The sequence below is a fragment of the Miniopterus schreibersii genome (genome assembly GCF_964146895.1).
Source record: "Miniopterus schreibersii genome assembly, chromosome: 1".
NCBI lineage: Eukaryota > Metazoa > Chordata > Mammalia > Chiroptera > Miniopteridae > Miniopterus > Miniopterus schreibersii.
This window is the reverse complement of record NC_138101.1, coordinates 2,908,702-2,934,572: the sequence shown is the minus strand read 5'-3', so window position 1 is coordinate 2,934,572 and position 25,871 is coordinate 2,908,702. Positions and strand designations below refer to the sequence as shown.

The 25,871-nt window shown below is 57.4% G+C and overlaps 1 protein-coding gene across 1 annotated transcript in view; it reads right to left on the bottom strand.

Moving 5' to 3' along the window:
- Nucleotides 1-3,126: 3,126 nt before the first annotated feature.
- MAN2B2 (mannosidase alpha class 2B member 2) overlaps nucleotides 3,127-25,871 on the bottom strand; it is a gene marked incomplete at its 5' end in the record, with an annotated part of 33,239 nt that continues 10,494 nt past the window's right edge. Inside the window, 13 exons of the mRNA XM_081156691.1 lie at nucleotides 3,127-3,402; nucleotides 4,401-4,509; nucleotides 5,880-5,992; nucleotides 7,840-7,977; nucleotides 9,456-9,648; nucleotides 9,730-9,840; nucleotides 10,955-11,207; nucleotides 11,645-11,836; nucleotides 13,307-13,581; nucleotides 15,135-15,271; nucleotides 16,638-16,776; nucleotides 17,522-17,712; nucleotides 20,263-20,461. Coding sequence (XP_081012817.1) covers nucleotides 3,224-3,402; nucleotides 4,401-4,509; nucleotides 5,880-5,992; nucleotides 7,840-7,977; nucleotides 9,456-9,648; nucleotides 9,730-9,840; nucleotides 10,955-11,207; nucleotides 11,645-11,836; nucleotides 13,307-13,581; nucleotides 15,135-15,271; nucleotides 16,638-16,776; nucleotides 17,522-17,712; nucleotides 20,263-20,461 — 2,229 coding nt within the window. The 3' untranslated portion in view covers nucleotides 3,127-3,223. The remainder of the gene's footprint in view (nucleotides 3,403-4,400; nucleotides 4,510-5,879; nucleotides 5,993-7,839; nucleotides 7,978-9,455; nucleotides 9,649-9,729; nucleotides 9,841-10,954; nucleotides 11,208-11,644; nucleotides 11,837-13,306; nucleotides 13,582-15,134; nucleotides 15,272-16,637; nucleotides 16,777-17,521; nucleotides 17,713-20,262; nucleotides 20,462-25,871) is intronic.

The following is a 25,871-nucleotide window of genomic DNA, read 5'->3' as shown; positions in this document are numbered from 1 at the left end:
AGGAGGGGTCACCTGCGCTGAGTCTCAAGGACCAGACACATGGTGGGGGCTGAGGACACGGTGCTGAGTGATGGCTGGTCCCATGTGGGTTGAGTGGCGTCCCTGTCTGCCCCTTGTTTTCCCAGCGAGGGACAGGCACAAGGTCCCATCTGGGCTCATCCAGGCCGTGGCGAACATCAGCTAGAGGAGAGGGTGTCTGAGGCTTTGAAGTGGCAACTTCCCAGGAGAGAGAGCGGTTACTAAGCTCAGTCTCTCCTCTGCAGTGTATCAGTGTCCCCCACCACACCATCAGCACCGCCACCACCTCCACCTCCACCATGACTATCACCGCCACACCATCACCGCCACCAGCAACACCATCACCATCACCACCACCATCACCACCACCATGACTATCACCGCCACACCATCACCACCACCAGCAACACCATCACCATCACCACCACCATCACCGCCACCATGACTATCACCATCACACCATCACCACCACCATTACTATCACCATCACACCATCACCACCACCATTACTATCACCGCCACACCATCACCACCACCAGCAACACCATCACCATCACCACCACCATCACCACCACCATGACTATCACCGCCACACCATCACCGCCACCAGCAACACCATCACCATCACCACCACCATCACCACCACCATGACTATCACCGCCACACCATCACCACCACCATTACTATCACCATCACACCATCACCACCACCATTACTATCACCGCCACACCATCACCACCACCAGCAACACCATCACCATCACCACCACCATCACCGTCACACCATCACCACCACCAGCAACACCATCACTGTCACACCATCACCATCACCACCATGACTATCACCGTCACACCATCACCACCACCATTACTATCACCATCACACCATCACCACCACCATTACTATCACCGCCACACCATCACCACCACCAGCAACACCATCACCATCACCATCACCGTCACACCATCACCACCACCAGCAACACCATCACTGTCACACCATCACCATCACCACCATGACTATCACCGTCACACCATCACCACCACCATCACCGTCACACCATCACCACCACCAGCAACACCATCACTGTCACACCATCACCATCACCACCACGACTATCACCGTCACACCATCACCACCACCAGCAACACCATCACCACCACACCATCACCACCACCATGACTATCACCGTCACACCATCACCACCACCAGCACCACCACCATCACCACCACCACCATTACTATCACCACCAGGACAACTAACCTTTCTGAAGCTCCATGTGGGGCGCTGGCCTAAGCAACGGGCAGATTCTCCTCGGGTGACCCTCACACGCGCCGTAGGACAGGCACGGTTCTCGTCACCTCCGTTTTTACAGATGAGGGAACTGAGATTAGGATAAATTCAGGGACTTTCTAGTGAGCGTCAAAAGCTGGTCTCCTGACACTTGGTCTCCTTCATTCGTTTGAAAAATATTTTCTCAGAGGGTCTCCTAGTACCAGGTGTCATTCTAGGGGCTGAGGGGACAGAACTAACAAGACAGAGGCAGGACAGCTCCATTCCAGAGTGTGTGTGCGTGCTTGTGCGTGCGTGTGCATGCGTGTGCATACATGCATGCATGTGCATCCCTGCAAGCAAGCGTGCACGTGTACATGTGGGTGGGGCAGGGACACAGACAGTGAAGAAGATGGGGTGACTCCCTCCCCGCAGCTTGTGGTCACTTAATAAGTGTTGATAAAGGACCAAGTGCGCCTAGGTGTGGTGCTAGCTTGGGAACACAGTGCTAAAAAAAAATGGGAGTTTTCTCTTCTGTGACATTCCCATCCGCTGGGAAGAGTCAGCACACGAGCAGACGGACAACCCCGCGTATAGCAGTGAGTGGTGGAAGGACTTCGGAGCCTGGAAGAGGGGAGACGATCACGGGGCGGGAGGGGTTCCATCCTGCACAGAGTGGTCAGAAGGGGACCGCTAAGCAGCTCCCCAGGCGGGGGAAACGGCGCGTGCAAAGGCCCTGCAGCGTTAGAGGTCTACGCTTGTGTTAGAAGAAAATGCAAGAAGACCCATGTGACCAAAGCAGAGAAAAGTGGGGGGACAAAGTGCTGGCGAGGGACAGGTAGAGCCTGCGGGAGGCAGAGGAAGGACTCTGGGTTGTCCTGGCCGCCCAGGGAGCTGGAGGGCGCGGCGCTGAGGGTTACGCGGGAAGGCCCAAGGCGCTCTCGGCGACGCGGGAAAGGGATCGGTCCGCTGCTCCCCTGGCCAAGCGAGGCTGTGAAACGCAGACATGCCAAGAGCCCTTCCCAGGCTCCCACGCCTGCCCCAGGGCCCTGTCCTGGGTGAGCTTTAAACACAAGACAAGCCCAACCCCAGACCCTCCGATGCACCGTTTCCAGCACAGCCCAAGGAGAGCCGCCCCGATCCCTGGGATGGAGAACAGGGCACAGAAACACAAATAAGATTCTGACGTCTGCTCCCAAGACCCAGACTGTTGGGGTCCGAGCTCCGGCAGCAGCGAGACGCCCGTTTTCTTCCTGCCCTCTGCAGGCACCTGTGTCACCTCACACGTCACCCCTCTCTGCTCTAGGTCAACAACAGAATGAATACCTTTACATATTTCTCTTTTAGAGTGCCAGTGACCTTTCCCAGGGGACAGGGCAGGAGGAGGTGGCCTCCTGCTGCGACTGTCCTGGCCGAAAGCGTGGCATGGGTAGGAGAGTGTCTGCGGAGTGTCCAGGACTCGGGTCCGCACCGTCTTTCTACAGCTCACGGCCCTGCCCGGGGATGCACCTTCCACAGTCCTCCTGACCCAGAAGCCAGCCCGTGTGCGTACAGGCCCTAAAGGCCTCCTGCCCCCCACGCCCCAGCCCCCTGCACCCAGGCCACCGGTCACATGGCAGGGCCACAGTTTTCACTGGTGACCTCGGTGAGACGCACAGGGCCTGCTTGGCAGGTGCACTCGGGGTCACTGTGGGCAACAGCCTCTGCCCAGTACCACCTCCTGTCTGTGACTTTTGTAAATGGACCAGGAGCTGTGGGGGGCAGGGATGTGAAGCAGTCAGCAGGCGACAGGAGAGGAGGGGGCTGGTGCTAGAGGCCGAGGAGAAGAAACGGGTCATTATAACGCAGCTTTTATTTCAAAAAACAAGCAACCCCAGCCCGACCACTTCCTGCCGGCAGCCACGGACGGCAGCTGCCCTCCCTTGCCCGGCTTCACTGCTTCTCTGAGTCCTGGGTTCCATTTATTTTTCTGTGGTACCCGGGCGGCCCTGGGCCCACAGGATCTGCTGTGAGCTCACTTCTTTGAAAGTGAATGAAGAACGTCCGGATCTCCTTGGGGTAGATGGTGACCACGGTGCCTCGACGGGGTCTGGGCAGGGGGCTGCGGTCACCTGGGGTGGGGCAGAGGTGGTCAGTGCAGCCCTCCTCCTTGGAGCTCCTGCTTCCCCAGGACACTCCTCCCCCCAACGCCACACCTGTCTACAGTCTGCTGTGGCTCCCACCGAGGTGACAGAGCTCGGCCGCCTCCCTCCTGCCAGGACCCCGCTGCCAGCGGGCCTCTTGCATCTCCGCCCTTCCCTGGGCACTCAGCCTGCGGGGCAGGTACCTGTAGGCTGGTCCTGGTCCTGCTTGGCCTCATTTCCCCTTGGGGTGTGGTACTGAGCGCCTAAGAGATTTTTCCCCGAGGCCCCTGGGGGGCCCTGCCCTTCATCTCTCAGGGCTCCACTGAAGCCATGCCCTGGAGTTCAGGCTTATGCTGTCCTTCCTTCCTTCCTTCCTTCCTTCCTTCCTTCCTTCCTTCCTTCCTTCCTTCCATCCATGCATTACCCGTCCATTCACCCCCCCATTGACTAAATGTCCACCTGTGCCCCCCACTCTGCTGACGCAGTGGACAAAGGGGCCGCCCAGGACGGAGAACCACGGGGTGTGGACGGCGGAGGAGGCACTGAGCCCGCCCTGGACGTGGTGGAAGCATGCGTGGGACAGGCCGGAATGAAGGGGTCGAGGGCGTTCCAGGCAGAGGGAACGGCACGAGCAAAGCCCGGGAGGCACGAGGCAGCCTGCGGTTGGGGGAGCCATCGGTCTGTGTGCAGAGCAAGGCAGACTCTGAGCCCCAGGGCATGCCTGCGAGTTTGGGGCGCTCGCCGTGGCACGGGCAGGGGTGTATTCTGCATGCACATGCACACGTGCCCATGCACACACATGCACATGCACATGCCTGTGTGGGAGCCCTGACAGGCAGAAACTGGCCTGAAGCCTCTCTAACCTACTGTGGATGGTCAGGAGGGCTGCAGAGTCAGAGAAGGCCAGCAGCCTGCTCAAGGTCACACAGCCCAAAAGAGGCAACGCCAGGAATCACGGGGAGTGCCCGAACCAGGGGCTCCCAAACCTTGGTCCACCGTCCTCCATTTCCAGCGTTGCAGCTTCCTCACATCCCAGGTCCCCGTGAGCGAGCGCTCCTCCACGGCCTCCACGGTGCCCAGCCCCCGGAGCAAGGTCTGCAGGAAGGAGGGCAGGGAGGGTGAGCCACCCGGGGCCCAGGGCTGAGCAGAGGACACACAGCAGCAGGGCGACCACTCGGGGCCCAACACGCCTCCCTCGTCTCATTCTCACGCCAGTCTCCTGGCACGGGACAGGAGCCCCATTTCACAGGTGAGGAAGCTGAGGCCGGGAATAGCTGTGCTTCCCAGGTGCCCCGCTGGGTGGGTGTGTCCAGGAGGCGGCAGTGCTCAGAGCTGCCCCTCCGACATCGAGCCCCCTCGTGCCCAGTGGGATCAGGCGGCCCCATGCCCGGCCCCGTGGGAAGCCAGTCAGTTATCCACCCCTCTGCCAAGGAGTTCAACCCAGCCACCCATGCAGAGGGCAGGCAGGGCCGACCTGGGGCCGGGAGGCAGGAGGGTCCTGGGGGCTGCCCTGTGCTGATGGACTGAACACGCGCACGGAGGGCCAGCCCCTGGCGCTGCCACCATCCCCCCTTCATTCTTTACACCTGCCGGTGAGGCCTGACCCAGCTATGACCAAAGGCGACCAGCCTGGCGGACAGAGGTGACTGCAGCCCGGGGGACAGTACTGGGCAGCTGGAAGTGGACAGCCCAGCCCACCCCCAACACTGGCTGGTGAGAAAACACTGGCCCCGTTCCAAGCCTTCCTGGCTGGCAGCTGGCACTGGCAGCCAAGCACACTGGTGACTGAGATCCGCTCGGGCCACCCCGACCAGCACCATCCATACGAAGCCGCTCGTGGGGTCCGCCCGCCATCTGCTTCGCTAGGGGCCTCTGAGCCCCGCCTGTTCCAGGGGCCAGCACAGGGTGACCAACTTCCCTGCACCCCTGCACACACTCACGCACACCTGGGCACACATGGCTCAGCCCTGCTCTCAGCCTCCAAGGGGGCCGTGGGGACAAAGCCGGGCGAGGAAGGAGATTGACCCCTGACGCCTGACCCCTCTGGTGGCCGGGGCTGTGAGAGAGGGGCATCCGGAAGGCACCCCGGAGAAAGGCTCTGGACCGGGTCCCTGGGCTCTACGGGATTCCACTGAGGACACAGGCATCAGAGATGCCCAGACGAGATCAGGGAGTCACAGGACATCTGTGAGCAGGAGATGAGTGAGGGGCTCGCAGCCCACAGAGTGCAAACTGGGGGAAATGAGGCATCGACCGCCTTCTCGGGAAGGTGGTCAGGCAGGGCACCGGGTGGGTGCGGGGGTGGGACCCCGCTGGGTCCTTTGCAAGAGTGCCCTGATATACCTCTTTGCCAAGGTCGTTTCTGGGTCAGGATTATCACCCTTGGAATCTGCCTCCCTGGCCCAGCATCACCCACAGAGGCCGGATCTAGGTCTGGCAGTGGGACATGGGAGGGGGCAATTTACCTTCAGATTCACTGTCACCGGCTGAGACAGGAACGAGTGCTCCCCCACCTCATACAGGTGGTGGAGCCGCAGCAGGACACGGTGGAGGTCAGCCTTGGCCTTCCCTCGATGGCCTTAGGGACAGAAGGATGGTGGCAGTAAGGACCCCCACTTGTGCCCGGTACCTTACACACTCACCCTTTTTTACATCCTGAGCTCCCTGGGGGCAGCTGGCACAGTCCCCATGCGATGGGCAAGGAAACCATGGCTCAGAGAAGGGCAGCCCCTTGCCCAGGGCCACACAGTGACTCTGATCTCTGGAGAGTCTCAGTCCTCGGTCACTGTTGTGGTCATTATGGCCTGTCCTCAAACCTTCCAGCCTCTGGAATATTCTCTCCTTCTCTGACCTGCGGCCACGTGACCCTGAGGCTGGTGCAAAGGGAGCAGAGGTGATATGTCACTTGTGAGAGAAGCTTTTCCTGTCACCACGACTAAGGTATCAGGTGGCGCTCTGCAGCCTCTATGTGGGGGTCTCCCGTGACCACAGTGAGAAGGGCCTTCCAGCTGACCCACTGGGCATACAGCAGGAGGGGAGGGACGAGTGCCTGCTGGCTATACGGGGAGGGTCTGGGGCCCTTTGTTACAGCAGCAGCAGCAGTTTGTAAAATTTCTTCTACACGGCCCGGCCAGAGTGGCTCCATGGTTGAGCGTCGACCCATGAACCAGGAGGTCACAGGTCAATTCCCAGGTTTCTAGCCTGATCCCATTTAAAATTTAAAAGTGAAAGTTCTTCCACATGGTCCTGGTGCGGTGGCTCAGGATGGGCCCCGCGTGAGCGGCTTCGGGCCCGGTGACGGTGGCACTGTGAGGATGGTAATGATGAGAGGCTGCTTCATGCGGGCTCCGGCGTCGGGGCGGAGAGGCCTCACGCGCTCCCCATGCTCCCCTCACCGTCTCCAGGGAGGATGCTTTCCCACCGTGCATCTGGGGCCTGCTCAGCCCAGCCCCTTTCTCCTGTTTGGGAGCCGGCTGCCTACAGGAGTCGAATTCTCAGTCCTGCTGGGCCAGGCGCCCCCTGGGCAGGGTGTGCAGCGGAGAGGGAGGTGGCCCCGCCCAGTGTCTTCTGTGACAGGTAAGGGCTGAGGTGCTGAGGCTCAGTGTTAGGGAGCCACTGGGACGCAGACATGAGCCAGGGTCTCCCGTATCCACTTTTCAGGGAACAAGGGTATTGTTTGGCCTGTTGCCGGTCCTTTTCCTCTTCTTAGTTCCACAGACTCATACTTTGTGGGGTGCCAGGTCCTGGATGGAGCTTTGGGGACCCGCAGGTGGTTGAAGCGCGGTCAGCCTGCCTTTGAGCTGCTCAAGCGCAAAGGCGCAGATAAGGTGTAGCTCGAGCTTTGACAACAGGACCAGTTGGTTCCTGGTAGGTCTCACCTCCACCATGAAGCCCTCCCTGATGCCCAGCAAGGGGCTTCCGTCTGATCCCTGTCATTACTGCCTGGTGACTTGAATGAGAGCTCAGGGAACAGAGACCCTGCTGCCCTGTTCCTGAGCATCCCCACTCCCCGGCACAGGAGACATTTGTTTAATGAATGAATGGAAGTCTGGGGCAGTTGGGCTGCCAGAGCTCAGGGGACAATGGGAGTCAGGTGTTCGGGGCTCCAGAAGGAGTCCCTGGAGGAAGCAGGACCAGAGTGTAGCCCCAGGGTCGGGCAGGATGTGGACAATGGTCTGGAGATGGAGGTGGGCTTAGAAAGGGTTCATGGGAGAATCGTTTGGACAGGTCCTGGGCTGGGGTCCAGGCCCACCTGTCCCTGGTCACTCAATGCCTCTCTGTGGGCCTCAGTCTCCCCATTTGGCAGGTAAAGGGAACAGGTGACCTCACAGAGCCATGACAACTCTGAGTAGGACTCCCTGGTGGTACGATCGGGAACCCAGCTGACGTGGGGAGGGAGGAGGGAGTCTGGCTCCTCTGCCTCACCTGTCTTGACGTTCTTCAGGTGCTCTGTATGGTTTGAGCTGTAGTTCCAGCCGGGGATGCTCAGGATCTGCAGGTGAAGTCTCGAGGGCAGCGTCACCGCCTCTTGCTGATGCAGGCTTGACCAATTTAGGTTTACGTCTGCAAAGCAGGCAGCCGCAGTGAGGGAGGGGGCTTGGGGCCAAACAACCCCTGCATTCGGAGCTCCGCACCGTGGCCCCAGTATAGCCGATCTCCCAGCCCCTCCACGTGCAGCCTGCACCCCTGGTCCCGAGCCCCGTCTAGGCTCCCCAGCCTGGCCTTTGTTCCCCCAGGTCCTTCCCCCAAATCCCCCTCCTCCCACATGTCCAGCTGCTCAGATGACCAGTCTAAGAGCTGGGCAGACCCTGAATCTCTAGTCTAACCCATTTCAAACTACAGATTGGGGGATTGAGGCCCAGAGGGGTCAGTTTGTTCCAGATCGGACGAGTTCACACAGAGCCCTGTTTTCTATTCAAGTCCAGGATGCCAGCTCCTCCCTTGTCTGGTCACCTATGGGTCTCTCTGCTCAGAAGACACCTCGGCCCCCTCCTCCTTCCAGGAAATGCTCCTTTCAACTCTGGGCTGCAATTAGAGTACCATCTCCCCACAGCTGCAGCTGGAGCTTGAGCGGTCACAGTGATTGGTTCAGGCTCGGGTCAGGTGATCCCATCAGGGCCAATCAGAACCTTTCCCTGGGACTTTTGCATTTGAGACCCAAAGTCCCTTTGTGGGGAGAAGACATGTGGCCCCAGAGCTGCTCACAGCCATGTCCCAGGTGGCGGAGAAAGGAGGTCGACAAACATAGAGAAGCCCAGGTGACAGAGGAAGGAGAGGGGCAGCCTCATGAAGGTTCCAGTCTCGGGTACCAGTTATACCCCTGCCCTTCCCTTGATTACTGAGCCTCAGAGTACACTCTTTTGTGGCTCAGATGTTCACGTTGGATGTCTCTCACTTGCAACCAACAGAGACTAGAGTGAGACCAGATGGATGGACTGAGGGCAGCCATGAGCTTTCTCAGACCCGCACATCCCCTCTGTGGGAAAAGCTGCCTTTGCCAGGAAAAACCACTGACTGACCCAGGAGCAGCCCCCCTGCCAGCCAGTCAGATCCTGCTCCTGGACTCTGCAGCGTGGGCCTCGGAGAGGACAGGCAGGGGCTCTGGGCCGTCCTGGGAGAGAGATGGCTCCCGAGATGCCCAGAGCTGCCCTGCTTCCTGCCTGCCCAGGCCCCTACCGAGCCCCTCCAGCCATGAGCTTCCCCAGGCTCTGCCTCCTCAGCTGCTCCGTTAGTCTCTTTTACTGCCAAACAAGAAAACTCAAGTGACATCCCTCAGAGCTGATCCACAATCACATCTGGGCTCGTAGCATCACCCAACCCTAATCCCGCAGGCCACTGGGCCCTCCGTCAGCCCCGCGCCCTCTCCCCCGAGTTCTGGATCTGTCTGACCACGCCTCTCCAACGGACACCCCATGAGGAATCCCTCAGGAGAGCACTCGGCCTTACAGTCACAGCTTGTACCACCCAGCCCAGGTCCCTGAGGGCACCCACCCTCCCCAGATCCTCCCTGGCCCAACTGGCTCCTTCCGGGCACCCCTTACCAGTCAGGGCTTTTGACACCACCACCGGCCTGTGCTGCAGGGCTACCCCACTCCACTGGCGCAAGCGAGTGGTCAGCGGCTGGGGCCCCAGCAGGAGCCAGAACACCGGGGAGACAACCGAGTCGTCGTTCAGTGAGACATCATGGATCAGGGACAGATCCAGGTTGTTCCACAGCCGCCGGTGAAGCATGACCTGTAGGAAAGAGCTGAGTGACGGGCGCCCCGCCCCCGCCCCTGGGCTGCCCGTGGTGGGCAGCGAGGGGCTGCCTCTTACCTCCACCTGTCCTTCCCCCTGGCTGGACACGCCGTGCGGCTGCTCCGACAGCAGCACCAGCCTGCTCGTGGCGTCCTCGATGTAGGCCGACTGAACCATGGGGTAGTAGTTCTGTGGACACAGACGTGGCCGGGGGGCAGTCAGGCAGAGGGCCCGGTAGACCACTGGTCAGGGATCACCCTCTGGCCGCCCAGCCAACCCCCAGTTCAGGTGCAGTGGCAGCTGGAGGTGACATGCGGGAGGGGCTCTGACTTTGGATATGGACTGGGACTCACATCTGGCTCCCCAGCACGGCACATGTGAGCTGGGGGACTGAGCCCACTCAAGCCTCAGTTTCCTCTTCTGTAAATGGGGCAGAGACCTGCCCTGGACAAGTGATGCAATGTGGGCCTCGTGGGGGCCCTGGGACGATGGGCGTAGATGTAAGAGGGCCCCTGTGGGCTGGAGCAGTAGCCACACAGCCCGTGCCCTCGGCTCCCCTGGGGCAGAATTTCCTGGGACTGACAGGCTGGACGATCCGGGGCCAGCCGTAGAGGGTGAAGACCAGCAAACAGAGGTGACGGGGAACAAAAACTCAAGGAAGGCAGCGCAGGGTGGGGGCCCTCTAATGGGCCCCCATGGAAGGAAAAATAACAGAGGCGTATTGAGAGCATATGAGGTGTCTAGCACCCCACTTCATCTGCATCCTCCCAGTTGACCCTCACAGCTTTGGGGCGAGGAGTTGCCCCCTTTTCCCAGGAGAGGCCACAGGCGTCGGGAAACTAAGTTACTTGCTCAAGGTCACCCAGCCTGGAGCCCAAGGACGTAGGAGCTGAACCTGATGCCTGACATCAGGCCAGGCTCCCCATTTGGCCAAGCAGCCAGCAGGGTCCTTGGCTAAGAGCAGTGAACACGGGTCAGTCCCTACTCAGCCCTCAACACACGTCATTCCACAAATCCTCAAAACGACTCCGATGAGCCCCTCGTCTTACAGAAGAGGAAACTGAGGTACAGGCCGGACCCTCAGGGACGTTCCTCAGCACATGGCGGCCCCAGAGTTCAGACACCAAGCCGACCCGAGCCTGCGCCGCGATCCCTGAATCACAGCCCGCGGACAGGGACTCTGACAGGTTCTCTCCGGAGGCTTCCGCTGCCACACGCTGGCGCTGACACGGACACGGGCTCCAGCCATCAGGGCTGCCTCCTGCGGCACCGTGCCCGCGGGGAGCCCTGGGATGGGGCGTACCCGAGAGATGCGGTTGTTGGTGTAGTTCTGCCAAGGCCTGCGCTGCATCTGGTAGCCATTGCTGTCCGAGTAGAGGACCTGCTGGCTCCGCAGGTCAGTGCTGGTCCTCAGGATGGCCTCGCGGTTCTGCTCCAAGGGGCCCACCTGGTACTGCTGCTCTATGCGGTGGCAGAGCGTGTCCCCGTCGTAGCCTTGCGGCACGTGGAACAGGCGGGTGTAAATGGCGTATGTGGGATCCTTGTCACTGACTACCCTGAAACGAAAAAGGCAGATGGGTAAGCAGCCTCCGGGAGCCTCTGGATGCCCCTTCCCTCCTCTTCGGCCCCTTCTTGTTCCTCTCCTGCAGCCAGCAGGGCAGCGGTGCCTTCTCAGGGGCCGGACGGGAGGAGCCGGCTCTCTGATGGTGCAGGGCTCTGGCCAGGCCTGAGGGCTCCTCTCACGCGTAAGTCACTGGCACCGTGGGGCCCTGTCCCAGCGCCAACTCAGACGCCACCGAGGTGACACAGCGCACGCAGACGAAACCAGAAAGCCCAGACTGGAGCAATTCATTTCCTCACCACACTCTCATCGGGCAGCAGCTGCGCCAGTCACAGGCCCAAGAGCTGGGTGCCTGAGCAAAGACGGATGCTCAACACCTGCCCACGTGCTCCTACTGTGTGCCGGGCACAGCCCAGGCGGAGGCCAGCGCACCTGTAAAAGTACTGCCGGATCTCGGTCATGAGAGTCCCACGTACGATCTCCATCCTCACCGCCTCCCACGCTGGTTTCGCTTGATATTTAGGCATAAACACGTAGTTATCAGAAACGGGGCCAAAAGCTACTCTGCCGTTGACATGGTACTCCAGGAAGTCCTGGGTCACACTGACCGTCCGGTTACTGTGACTGCAGAGCAGCAAAGAGAAAACAGGATTATTGTCGTGGACACAGTCTCCCGGGCATCTTCCTCGTGGGCTAGGGCCAGGCTGACCACCCTTCTCTGCAGTCACCAGCCGCAAACCAGGAGTGAAGTGACAGTCACAGGGCCATTCTGAGAAGCTCGGGCACTTGGTCCAGATAACAGCCCTGTGGACTCATCCGAGTCAGTGGGCATCAGACTCCTCCCTGCCCCGGAGTGGGTCCTGGAGGCAGAGGGGACGGGCCCTGAGGGCATGAGCACAGGCGCTAAGGCTGCCACAGAGGAAACCACCCACAGAGGCGGTGCAGGGTCACACACAGGTGGCCAGCAAGGGCTGACCCTGCTCCTTTCCGCAGACCCCCAACGCAACAAGGATGGGTTTTTGTCACACTAACTCCGAGCTGTCCAGATGCCCCACACCAGAGCCTTCACTGGGTTCCTGTGGTCAGATACTCAGGACCCCAGGGGCAAGGACAATAAAGTCATTTCCCTGCTGAGGTACACAAGGCAGGAGACGTGGCAACGCCCACTGTCACACCTGTAGGAGGCGCACTTCCACTCCCAGGGCCCTGTGCCTGCAGAGCTGCTGACAGCTGCCAGGGACTGCGCTCGGGGTGACACTCACCTCACAGCCACGCCCCCTCCCTCTTCTTCCCTGTTTCCTGGCCCTCTCTTTCCTTCCCTTCACTTTTTCTGGGAGTCCCCCCAAACGGCCTGCTCCTCCCACACTTCCGCTCCTGGCTGGAGGCACCTCAGGAAATGGAAGCGGGTGTCCCACCAGAGGCAGCTGGACTAGAACAAAACTGCCTAGGGCGTGGCCTGGGGATAGACAGGGTTGTCCCCAAACCACCGGGGAGACCTTCCTGGGAGTCAGCTGCCCTCTCTGCTGTGAAAAAGTAGCTCCTGAATGAGTGACTGGATGGATGGATGGATGGGTGGGTGGGTGGGTGGATGGATGGATGGATGGATGGATGGATGGGACAGGTATGTGGGTAAATGGGTAGGGGTTTATGGTAGAATGGAGGCATGGATGGGTGAGTAGATGGGTGAGTGGGTGGGTAGATGACAGGTTGGAGAGTGGGGTGGATGAATGAATGGATGGATAGAGAGATGGGTAGTTTGGTGGGTGAGTGAGTAGACTAATGAATTTTATGTTTCACTAAATTTTTTAAAGTGGGTAATACGAATATTGTATTTATTCCCTGGGGTGGGGTTCCCTCAACATCCCTTTTTCCTCAGAATCCACAGCTCTGGAATGAAAAAGTTCAAGACAGTCTTTCTTGCACTGGCCAAAACTCATACTCCTAAAAAATAAAAATGGTAAAATACAGAAGGGCCTTTGCCACCATCAGGTCCTTCCCCCAGGCAAGTGAGGAAATAAAGAACCGTGTGGGCAAATGACAACCCAGGCTTCAGGGAATGCCTCCACCTCAGAGACAGCAATGGCTGCACCTCACCTCTCCCAGATGCTATGCATCAGGTTCGTGACCTGGTCTAGGAAGACAGTGTAGCACGCATTCTTCACAAGCACCAGGCGCTTGCTCCTGGGCCCAGTCTGTCTCCTTAGACTGAGGTCAAACTTGGAGGTGAAAGTCTTAGTGGAATCTGTTATTTTATTGTCTTCCTCGGCCTCCTTGATGGGCCTGATACTATAGTGCTGGTAACTGAGGCCCGGGATTGTGGTCAGTACATACAGGTCATATTTAGGTGGCATCTCCTTTGATTTCTGGATCTGCAAGGCCAAAGGTGCGAGATAAAACGGGATTTCAGGGTTGGAAGACACCTGTCTCCTCAATAACCCTCAACTTGCACTCCTCCTGGGCAGGGCGCTCACTTCCCGTGAGGCAGCAGGGTCTTTCCATCATGGAACTGATCTGAGTTCCCCTCCTTGCATCCACCCTGCTCAAAAAGATCCAGCCCTGGCCTCATCTCCCTCCCCGCCTCCCTCCCTCTTGGCACCAGCCCACCAGCTGCCCTTCCTTCCCAACGCTCTTGCTGTTTCCTGCCTCCGAGGCATTGCTCATGCTGCTTCCTCTACCTGGAGGGTCTTCTTTTGGGAGGGGCCAACCTTATCCCCCAATCCTCCAATTTCATGTGGACGGATACTTTCAGAGTAACCCTCCCAGCTTTTTCTTTCCCCCTTCTCTGATTTGCAGAGGGGATTTGAAGAAGGCACAGGGCATACTCAGCAATCCCCCTCACTCTCTAGGGCAAATGTGCAGCCCCTAGCCCCTGTGGGAGGCCCTTTGGGGGACCCATTAGCACACCCAGGATTGCCACACACACCCTCCCACCCAGCCTTTATCTGAAATGCCGCAGACATCTCGCCCCCCGCATCCTGCTCTGGGGATTTTCCTCCACCATAGCTGTCATCACTGTCACAGTCTGTATTTTCTCATTTTTTTACTTCCTGTTTCTCCAGCTAGAATACAGGCCCTGGAGGGCAGGGACTTTGGTTTGTATGGTATCCCAGTACCCAGACCAAGCCCTGACACGTAGCAGGTGCTCCAGAATATCTGTTAAGGGGTTTACTCTAGGTGGTGTTGCATTTGACCGGAAGGGGGTGTTACATGCTGGGTCTCCACAGACCGACACCCTCCCCCAGCGCCCCCTGCTCCGATGAACTCCTCCTCCTCTGTCTCAGCCTCAGGGTCACCGCTCCACGCCTTAACTGTCCATCTCTGTGTCCGCTCCACCTCTCCACAGAGACCCAGAACTCAGCCCAGAGCCAGGCCCAGAAGAGGCACAGGGGAGTGTTTGCTGAATGACTGACTGATGGCACCTCCCAGGGAAGGGTTGCCAGATGGCAGGTAGGGTGCCCTGGGTCACCAGGTCCAGCTCCAGGCGGTGAAGGAGATAATGATGGATGGGACACTCACCCTGGTGTCTGGGTGCTGGGGAGAGAGGCCACATGGGCCTCAGCCCCCAGTATCAGCGCCTCCATAAAGCACCCCCTTCAAGACACCTGAGGGCCTTTCCTTTGAGAACTGGAAATTTACATTAGAATATAAATACTCCCCAGGGGAGGGGGAGAGCAGCCTTCCACACAGTGCAGGCCATGCCCAAGACCCTCCAGGGAGGGGACAGCACCAGGGGACCCGTGGCCATGTCAGACGCCCAGAGCCCAGTTCCGGTCCCATGGGTGGATCCCACTGACCCTCAGTGGGCACGCCCCCATGTTGATGTCCTCAGTGAGGATGGATTAGTGGGCTATCCCTTCCTGGGAGTGCCTGGCCCCAGCAGGTGCTAGAAACGGCAAGTGCGTCTCAGAAATCACGCCCATACCTGTATGTCAACGGGGCGGCCTGTCTTATCTGTGACCATGACCTTAGGAGAGCCCACAGTCAGGTTGATGAACGTGGTGACCGTCCAGGCCAGGGGGTTGTAGACCACGGCAAAGAAGTGTCCCTTGGGCCTTGGGCCTGCAACGGAGAACAGTCCTTACCTGGGTGCCCCTCAGTGCACCAAAGCCAGCCCGGCAGAGCTCCCAGGGAATCTGAGCAGAGGGACCAGGGACAGGCGGCAGATCCCTGCAGGGTGCTCCACTCTGCTCGGTTCCACGTCCCTGTCCCTAGTATCCCATGTGCTCCTCACTCACCTGCCCTGTCAGCCCACCCTACTGATAAGGAAACTGAGGCCGAAGGCGACCCAGCTCCTGGGGCCTAGCAGCTCCATAGCTTTGAGTGCCTGGCACTGTGAGTGACCCCAGAATTCTCTGGAGCCTGGAAGTCAAGCCCAATGGCCCAGCCCAGCATTCGAGACCCCTGCGGTGTGGACCTGGAGTCCCTTTCTGTTCCATCCTGCGCCACGTGTGCGGTGAGACCTGACCCACCTGGCGATCCCTGCCCCAGTGCCTGCCTCCGCTCGGGCTGCTCCCTGGCTGCGCCGCCTTCCCTGGTCCTCCCCGCCTCTTCCTGGCTGGGGCACCGCCCGTGTAAGCTCATGGGCAGGGGCTGTCCCACCAGGCAGAGCGGTCACTCCCCTGCTTCTAGCTCTTTCCACAACTGTCTCTCCCACTGACCGCAGGCGCCCTGTGTGCCGCCCCGTCCCCATGGGCCACCCAGAGTCTGAAGGAGGGATGGGGTTCCCACACAGAGAGGGGAGAGCAGGCCAGGTGAGCAGTGAGCAGGAGGAGCTGAGCAGTGCCCGGTGACGGGGTGCAGGGGCCTGGGGCAGGGCAGCAGGCCTCGTGCACAGCGAGTCTTTCTGGGTTTGAAACCCCCTCAGACCTCTCAGGCTGGTGTGACCGTCACTGCATACATGTGAAACCTCACAGCCAAAGACACGGGACACCCTGGCCGGCGTGGCTCAGCGGTTGGAGCATCAGCCCACTCACTGAAGAGCTGAAGTTAGATTCGTGGTCAAGGCCACATACCTGGGTTGCAGGTGTGATCCCCGGCCTCCCCCTACACCCCATCTTTTTCACACCAATGTTTCTCTCTCCCCCCCTTCCACTCTCTCTAAAAATCAATGGAAAAAATAGCCTCTGGTGAGAATTAACAACAAAAAATCAAGGACTGGCCGGGGCGGCTCAGCGGCTGAGCGCCAACCTAGGATCCAGTTGAGAGGTTCCGGTTCAATTCCCGGTCAGGGCACAGGCCCGGGTTGCGGGCTCCATCCCCAGTCGGGGGGCGCGCAGGAGGCACCCGATCCACAACTCTCTCATCACTGATGTTTCTCTCTCTCTCCCTTCCTCTCTCTGAAATCAGTAAAGATTTATTTTTAAAAAGCAAGGCCCAGAGCCCCTGCCAGCCTCCAACCCCACCCTGCCTGTGGGGCCTCACTTACCCTTTTGGACGTGGGTCCCATTCAAGATGATGGACACCATCAGCTGGAGGACATCCTGCATCCCTGACCTCAGGTGCTCCACGAACATGTCCTGCACCTTGGTGGCCTGGGTCCCAGTGATGCCATCATGGTGCTGGACCTGCAGTCCCAGCAGATAAGGGAACAACAGGGTCTGGACCTGCCCCTGCAAAGCACCTACTAGGCACCTGGCACCGAGGCCCTGGCTACCCTTCCTCTCAGCAGGTGTGGGAGGGGCAGGGGTCTCTCCCACTTTTCAGAAGAGGAAACTGAGGCTCAGGGAGGCCGGGGAGCCTGCCCCGCCTTTTCTGACCTTGCGGAAACCCACCACCTGGGGCAGACGGCAGGCTCTGGGAAGGGACCCCTCCTGGCTTCGTGTTTGTGATATTGTGTTCCCATCACTGCCACCGGGACGCTCTAGGCACGATCACAGTCCCCTGCCCTGAGGCAGGGGTGACAACCTGCTGTGTGGACAACCTGCTGTGTGGCCGCCGCCCTGCCAAGCAGGTTAGGCAGGTTATCGCCTTCAATTGCCCCACCCGGGTGGGCAAGTGGTTCTCATTTTACAGGGAGGGAGTTAGAGCTCAGAGAGGGAATGTCCCCTGCCTGAGACCACACAGCAGAGCTGAGACTGAATCCAGACAGGACCCCCGGACACAACACTGCTCCACTTTGCTCTTTACCCTCTGGGTAAATTCGGCTCTAAAGCCCACTGAAGCCACCGGCCCATGCTGTGAGATGCTGGTCCCAGCCTCGTCACCAGAGGTGCCCTCAGTGTTCTCATCTGTGACGTGGACAGCCAGTGACCGGGGGCTAGATGGGGAAGGCCACTGCACGGGAGGCTTCACTGAGAGGTGAGACATTACCTCGGAGACTGCCCAGCGGAGCTGCTGGAGCTGCTTCAGGGCCCAGCTGGGGTCCAGGTGCGCACGGGGGGCAGGCCACATGTAGCGTGTGAACATGGACTCCGCGGCGTGCAGCAGCGAGCTGGCCTGCCTCGCCAGCGCCTTGAGCTTGGGGCGGGAGGTGTAGAAGCCGGTCCAGGCTTGAAGCACCTCTGGGAGACAAGGGCCAGCGTGGGTGTGAGTCGCTGCTCGCGGAGTCCCCTAGGCCCTGGCCCCGGGGAGAGCTGGGGCCAGAGAGGGCTGGTGGGTCAGCCCTGATTACCTAGGACGGCATCAGGCGGCCAGAACCTGGGCTCCCGCCCCAGCCAGGCCAGGAACTGCCCCAGAGGACTGGAGGGACTGGGGCGGGTAGGAGGATGATGCCTGGGGTGGGGGGTGCTGAGGGTCCTGATGGGGGGAGAAAGCTCAGGGAGGCTCAGGAAAACCTGGCTCAGCCTTGGAGCCGAGGGCCTGGGAGGCCTCGGGGAGCGGAGAAGGAGGGGAGAGGAGTGGGCAGGACCCAGCTGAGAGGGTCACAGCACCGGCCTCTGGATGTGACTCTGGGGACAATGGGGACAGGCCTGTATTCAGCGGGTCCCTGGCAGCCCAGGGAGGGTGGTTGGGGGGAGGGCAAAAGGAGCTGAGGAGCTGAGAGACCCCAGTAGCCGCTGTCCTGACCAGGCCCGAGGAGGAGGCCTGACCAAGGCGGGGCAGGGGGAGGGCTGAGAGCCTCCAGGGCCTGGCTCTGTCTCAGGGGGCCCTCCGCTGTCCTTGCGGTCCCCACCTCCTCCCTCCTCCTGGGGCTGGACTGGGCCTCCATTCCCTGTCCTTCCCCCAGGGCTCCGGCCAGGTCAGGACAGGTAGCCGCGTGCCCCGGGAGGACAGGCCATGGCTGAGGGGGTCAGACAGACCCAGTCCTCCAGGGCCTAAGCTCCAAGCCCAGCACCAGCGGGCCTAGAGCCCTCCCAGTGCCCAGTGCCCAGTGCCCAGTGCCCGGTGCGCTCGGAGCAGCACCCGCCTCGCCTCACCCGTCCAGTCTCCGCATGAACCAAGCTCGCCTTGGCACACCCACAGGGCATCACTATATCCCCTCCCACCTGGAGGCAGCCAGGATGACACAGTATAAACCCTCCTGGCACAGCACTGGGATGTCGCTCCTCCCACCTAGACCCGTATCCAACCCAACGTGGTCCAAAAGGAAATGTCCTGAGAGCTATGCAGCTCCATCCTGCAACCAGACAAGAGAACTCGATGCCCAGGGCAAGCAAGTCATGGGTGAGTCAGGGAGTGCCCAGCCCGGAGCCAGCCCTGCAGCTGGAGCCCGTCCTGCAGTCTCTCTGGAGGGGAAGGCAATGGGGGGGGGGGGGGCGCGGCTACTGTGGAGCCTTCACGTGGCTATCCCCCCACTTCAGGACACTGGGACTCAAAAAGGTGGCATCACTTGCCCCGAAGCTAGATAGCCCATGAGGGGAGGAGATGTGGTCCAAACCCAGGGTGCCTCGGAACCCCGCTGGCGCCAGCCCTGCTCAGCACTGTGGCTGCTGGTGGGTGAGGGGGCAGGGACAGGCCCCAGACAGGCCTAGCCCCAGGCACCCTGGTCACTGCTCAGCCAGTGGGTGCCCTCTGAGCCTCAGTGCCTCTGCCTGCCCCATGGGGATAGCCATGTATATCTCTCCCTTCCCAAGCAGCCTCCCCAAGTGACTGAGCCCGTGCACGCAAGCCAGTGCCAGGCAGAGCCAGCTGCAGCCAGGTCCCTGAGCTGTCATGACTCAGGGTGACCTGGCCCCTTCTCACCCCCATCCCCACATCCCTGTGGCTTCTCCTTCTGTGTCAAGGACAACAAGAACCCTTCCAGGGCTCTGGTGTTTTATGCAAAAAATATTAGATGGGTCAAGGCTTGGCCCACACCATTCCCGTTACAGCCGGGCAGGAGCAGGGGGGCTGTGCCTGCCCCAGCTCTCAGCGCCCGCTGCGGGTCTACTTCCTGCGGGGCTGCAGGGGAAGCTGAGGTCTGCATGGCTTGGCAGCGGGGGGGTCAGCATGGGGGGCGGGCAAGGCGGGCCGGGGAGGGGTACGCGCTGCAGGCCCTGAATTAGCCTCCGGGGCAGGGGCTGCAGGCTCATATCCAGGGCAGAACCTGGCACAGGGGACCGGGAGTGACGTCATAATGATTCACGGCCACATCTGCAGAGCCCTTGCTCTGTGCTGGGCACCAGACTGTGAGTTTTCCTCATTTCACTCCATTTTTACAACTCTAGACTAAGCACCACTGAGGTCCCCGTTTCGCTGAGCGTGACTATCCTGTGACACGCACGCAGCCGCGAAGCAGGCTCAGTCAAAGCCATCCCTCAACCCTGAGGTGGTGCTGGCTGTAGCAAGCTCAGTCCCGGCCTCGGACACAGGCAGGAAGCAGACAGGGTAGTAACAGAAAGACAGCCGAGGCCTGTGGAGCCTTCACGTCAGGAAAGGTTCCCCGGAGGAGGTGACATTACGAGATAAGTAGAACTTAGGCAGGAAGAGAAGGTGCGAAGAGGGCACTTCTGGTCGGGAAGACTGCACGTGCAAAGGCACTGAGGCAGGGACCTCGTGTGGGCGCAGTGCTGGGCACCAGGCTGTGTGCGTGGCAGCCAGTCTGTCCAGGTGGGACGGGGCCCGTCTTCCAGACTGGAAGAATCGGGCAAAGCAGACACTGAGGTGGGCACCCCCCCTGCAGAAGCCGGTACCTGAGGAGTAGGGCAGGAAGTCCTGGGGGCCGCGGACGCTCCAGGCGGTTTGGGTAGCACGCACCGCGCGGAAGTAGGTGCTCAGCGTGGCGTACTCCACCCTGACGCCCAGCTTGGACGCCTGCCTGTTGATGTAGTTCAGCAAGATGTCCATGTTGTTAAACTGTATCGTAGCGTTGAAAAACTGCCTGTCACACCCCTGCAGGCGAGACACGGGGACAACGTCCTGTCCTGAGGGCGGAGCTCAGCCGGGGGGGGGCTCGTCCCGGCCTCCCATGGACACCCTCCCACCCTGCCCGCGGGCCATTGAAGCCCCCCAACCAGCGCCTGTAGCCCAGTGCCCAGGCGTTTCCTTCTCTCTCTCTCTCTCTCTTTTCTCTAAATCATGTTGTACATCCCCTGTATTTGTTTATCTTTTATTTTATAAGAAGTCTGTACCTTTGACGACCTTCACCCATTGCCATGTCCCCCACCCCCACCTCTGACAACCACAGATCTGATCTCTTTTTCTAGGAGTTTCGTGTTTTTAAAGTTTACATATAAGTGAAATCACGCAGTATTTGTCTTTCTCTGACTTACTTCACTCCCTGGCATTTCCAAAAGCCACTCAGTGGACCACTCATCACACCAGTGATGACTGCGGCGAGCAATGAAAACAGCCGTGACGCGCATTGAGGGGCCTAAACTGCGCCTTCAAAAAGGCAAAGTCAGAATTCCTAGAAACACACTACCTACCAAGGCTGAGTGTGAAAAAACAGAAAATCTGAACAGACATATTACTAGTAAGGAGATGGAATCGGTAATCAGGAAGCTCTAAACAGACAAAAATACAGGACCAGGCGACTTCACTGGCTTATGCTATAAAATATTTAAAGCAGCCCTGGCCAGTCTGGCTCCGTGGTTAGAGCATCGGCCCGCGGACTGAAGGGTCCCGGGTTCAATTCCGGCCAAGGGCATGTGCCTCAGTTGCAGAATCGGTGCCCAGCCCTGGTCGGGGTGTGTGCGGGAGGCAACCAATTGATGTCTCTCTCTCTCCCTCCCTTCCAGTCTCAGAAAAGCAACGGAAAAAAATATCCTCAGGCAAGGATTAAAAATATATATACTTAAAGAAGAATTAATACCAATCCTTCAAAATCTCCCAAAAATTAGAAGAGGAGAGGACACTTCCAAACTCATCTATGAGGCCAGCATTACCCTGGTACCAAAATCAGACACGGACCCCACAGGTAAAGAAAAGTGCAGGTCGATAACCGTGATACACATAGACGCAAAAATTCTTGACAAATACCAGAAAACTGAATTCAGCAACACATTAAAAAGATCACACTCCACGATCAGGTGGGATTTATTCCAGGGATTTATTCCAGTCGGTGTGATGCATCACATTAACGAAACGCAGGATAAAAGCCGTACGATCACCTCGATAGGTGCAGAAAAGGCATTTAACAGAATTCAACATTTATCTATGATAAAAACTCTACACAAAGAGGTTTTAGAGGGAATGTACCTCAACATAATAAAGGCCACACGTGACAAGCTCTCAGCTCGCCTCAAGTTCAGTGGAGAAAAGCTACACGGTTTTTCTCCTACGGTTGTGAGCAAGACGAGGCTGCGCACCCCCCCCCACTTTCATTCAATGTGGTATCAGAAGGCTCGGCTACAGCAATTAGGCAAGAAAAATAAATAAAAGGCACCTGAGTTGGAAAGCAAGGCGTAAAACTGTCCTTATTTGCAAATGCCACGTTTACAGCGAGGACCCTAGAGACTACACTAACCCGGCCGGCATGTGCCGCAGTTAAGCACCGACCTAGGATCCAGGAGACTGCGGTTCGATTCCCGGTCAGGGCACAGGCCCGGGTTGCAGGCTCGATCCCCAGTCGGGGGCGTGCAGGAGGCCGCAGATCGATGACTCTCTCTCATCAGTGATGTTTCTATCTGTCTCCTCTCCCTTCCTCTCTCTGAAATCAATAAAATATATATTTTTTATTTTTAAAACATATCTTTATTTTTTATTTTTAAAATATATCTTTATTGATTTCAGAGAGAGAGAGAAACATCAATGATGAAAGAGTCATTGAGCGCCTGCCTCCTGCACGTCCCCGACTGGGGATCGAGCCCGCAACCCGGGCATGTGCCCTGACGGGGAATCGAACCCCGATCGCCTGGATCCTAGGTCAATGCTCAACTGCTGAGCCACGCCCGGCCGGGCTAAAATATATATATTTTTAAAAAGACTCCACCAAATGGTTAGAACTAATAAATAAATTCAGTAAAGTTGCAGGATACAAGATCGATATACAAAACGCAGTTGTATCTCTATACACTAACAAACTATCAGACAGAAAAAGAATTTTTAAATCACATTTACAATTGCATGAGAAAAAATAGAACGCCTCGGAGTGAACTTAACCAAGGGAGTGAAAGACCCGGACGTGGAAACTACACAACACTGACGGGAGAAACTGGAGATGACGCAGTTACATGGACTGGAAGAGTTAATATTGTTAAAATGTCCACACTGCCCAAAGCAATCTATAGATCCAATGCAACCCCTATTAAAATTCAGACGGCATTTTCACAGAAATAAAACAATCCTAAAATTTGTGTGAAACCACAAAAGACCCTGAATAGCAAAGCAACGTTGGGAAAGACGAACAAAGCTAGACACATCGAGCTGATTTCAAATTACATTACAAAGCTATAGTAATCCAAACAGTAGCGTATTAGCATTAAAAACAGACGTATTGATCAATGGAACAGAAGAGAGAGCCCAGAAATAATCCCATACATGTGTGTTCAATAAACTTCTGACAAACTAGCCAAGAATAAACAATGGGGAAAAGACAGTCTCTTTAATAGATGATGTTTGAAAAACTGGACACCCATGCACAAGAATGAAACTGGACCACTACTTTACACCACTCGCAGAAACTAACTCGAAATGGAATAAAGACTTACGCATGAGACCTGAAACCATAAAACTCCTAACAGAAAACATGGGTGGTAAGTATTTTGACATGTCTTGACGGTGATTTTTTTGGATTTGACACCACAAGCAAAGGCAACAAAAGCAAAAATAAACACGTGAGAACTACATCAAACTAAAAGCTTCTGCGAAGCAAAGGAAACCATCAACAAGATGAGCCGGCGACCTACCAAACAGGAGAAATTATTTGCAAATCATGTATCTGATGAGGGGTTAATATCCAAAATATATAAAGAACTCATACAACTCAATAGCAAAAACAAACATTCCAATTTTTTTTTTTTTTAATATATCTTTATGGATTTCAGAGAGAGGAAAGGAGGGGGAGAGAGAGAGACAGAAACATCAATGATGAGAGAGTCATTGGTCAAGCCCGCAACTGGGCATGTGCCCTGACCGGGAATCGAACCCCGATCGCCTGGATCCTAGGTCGACGCTCAACCGCTGAGCCACACCCGGCAGGGCAACAATCCAATTTTAAAAGGGGCAAAGAGTGTGAGCAGACGTCTTTCCAAAGAGGACATACAGATGGACAACAGGTACATGAAGAGGGGCTCAGGGTCACTGATCACCAGGGAAACGCAAACCAAAACCGCAGCAAGGTATCACCTCGCACCTGTCAGAATGGCTACCATCAAAAATACAAGAGAGCCCGGCCGGGCGTGGCTCAGCGGTTGAGCATCGACCTAGGATCCAGGAGATCGGGGTTCGATTCCCGGTCAGGGCACATGCCCGGGTTGCGGGCTGCAGCCGATCAATGACTCTCTAATCATTGATGTTTCTGTCTCTCTCTCTCCCTCTCCTTTCCTCTCTCTGAAATCAATAAAGATATATTTTTTAAAAAAATAAAAATACAAGAGAGAAGCGTTGGTGAGGACGTGGGGAAAGGGAGCCCTGTGCACCGTTGGTGGGATTGCAAATGGTGCAACCACTGTGGAAAACAGTACGGAGGTTCCACAGAAATTTAAAAATATAACGACCATATGATCCAGCAGTTCCACTGCTGGGTGTTTAGCCAAGGAAAAGAAAACACTAATTCTAAAAGTTATATACACTTATATTCATAGCAGCATTGTTTACAACAGCCCTAACATGAAAGCAACCTAAGTGTCCATCGATAAGGTGAGTGGACAAACAAATGTGGTGTATATATAATACACACACACACACACACACACACACAATGGAATATATTCTGCCATTTGAAAAAACAAGAAAGTCTTATCATTTGTGACAGCATGGATGGGCCTCAGGGGCACTGTGCTAGGTGAAATAAGACGGAGAAAGACAAATACTGCGTGAGCGCACTTACACGTGGAAATTTTTTTTTTTAAATCAAAGAACTCAGATACAGGGAATAGATTGGCAGTCAACAGAGCTGGGGGTGGAAGGCGGGGAAAACGGGTGAAGGGGGTCAAGAGGTAGAAAATTCCAGTTATAAAATAAATAAGTCCTGGGATGCGGTGTACAGCATGGTGACTAATGAACAATACTGTGCTGTATATTTGAAAGTTGCTAAGGGAGTAGGTGGTATAAGTTCTCATTACAAGGAAAGAACTTTGTAGCTCTGTGGGTGACAGATGTTAACTAGACTAATGGTGGCAATCATTTTGCAATACACACAAATATCCAGGCATTACGTTGCACATCTGAAACTGATACAGTGTTTTATGTCAATTATAGCTTCTTTTTTTTTTAAGAGAGAGAGCTGCAGTATACAGAGGTTCTCCCCAGACAGTGACAGGTATTCCGAGTTACCCTGTTGAAACTGTGCCACGCTGAGTAATACAGAAAACAAAGTTTCCGTGAGCGTGTACGTAAGGAGGGCCAGAGGGCGGCCGAGAGTTCTGACTGAGACGGAACCACGAGTCTGAACGGAGCTGTTCGAACGGACCGCACGCGACCTCGCCTCCGGGCCCCACCCTAACGCCCGTCTCCAACTGTCTAGGCGACACCCCAGCAGTTCCTGGCTCGCGACTCTCGTGGACCAAACAAGATTCAGAACGGGGGGCGTTCTCGTTAGGTTTTGGCAGCTAAGCCCAGCAAACCTCCAAGTGCCAGCGGGGGAAGATCGGGACATACCAGCCCGCGGGCCGGCGGGAGGGCTGAACTCGTCAGATCTACTATCGACGGCGCCCTGGCCAACTCTGTCATGAACTCACAGCAGGGAGTGAACAGAGGGGCCGCCGGCCGCCGCACCTCACTGCCAGCCAGGCAGACGCGGGGCGCAGGCTACGGCTGCCCCAGAGAGCCCGCCACGAGCAAGTCCCGGGCTGGCCTCTCGGGGCTCCGGGTGCACCGTCAGCCCCCCTGAACGCAAGCGCCAGCCCTGGCCGGTGTTGCCCAGTGGTCAGAGCGTCGGCCTGCCCACCGAAGGGCCTCAGGTTCCATTCCGGTCGAGGGCACGTACCTCGGTCGCAGGTTCAACCTCTGGCCCCGGGCAGGGAGCGTGCAGGAGGCAACCAATCGATGCGTCTCTCTCACATCGATGTTTCTCTCTCTCCCCCATTCTCTCCTTTCCACTCTCTCTAAAAATCAATGGAAAAAATATCCTCGGGTGAAGATTAACTAATTAAGTAAGTAATTAAAAGGGAGCAGCAGACTCATATGTTCGTCAGGGGAG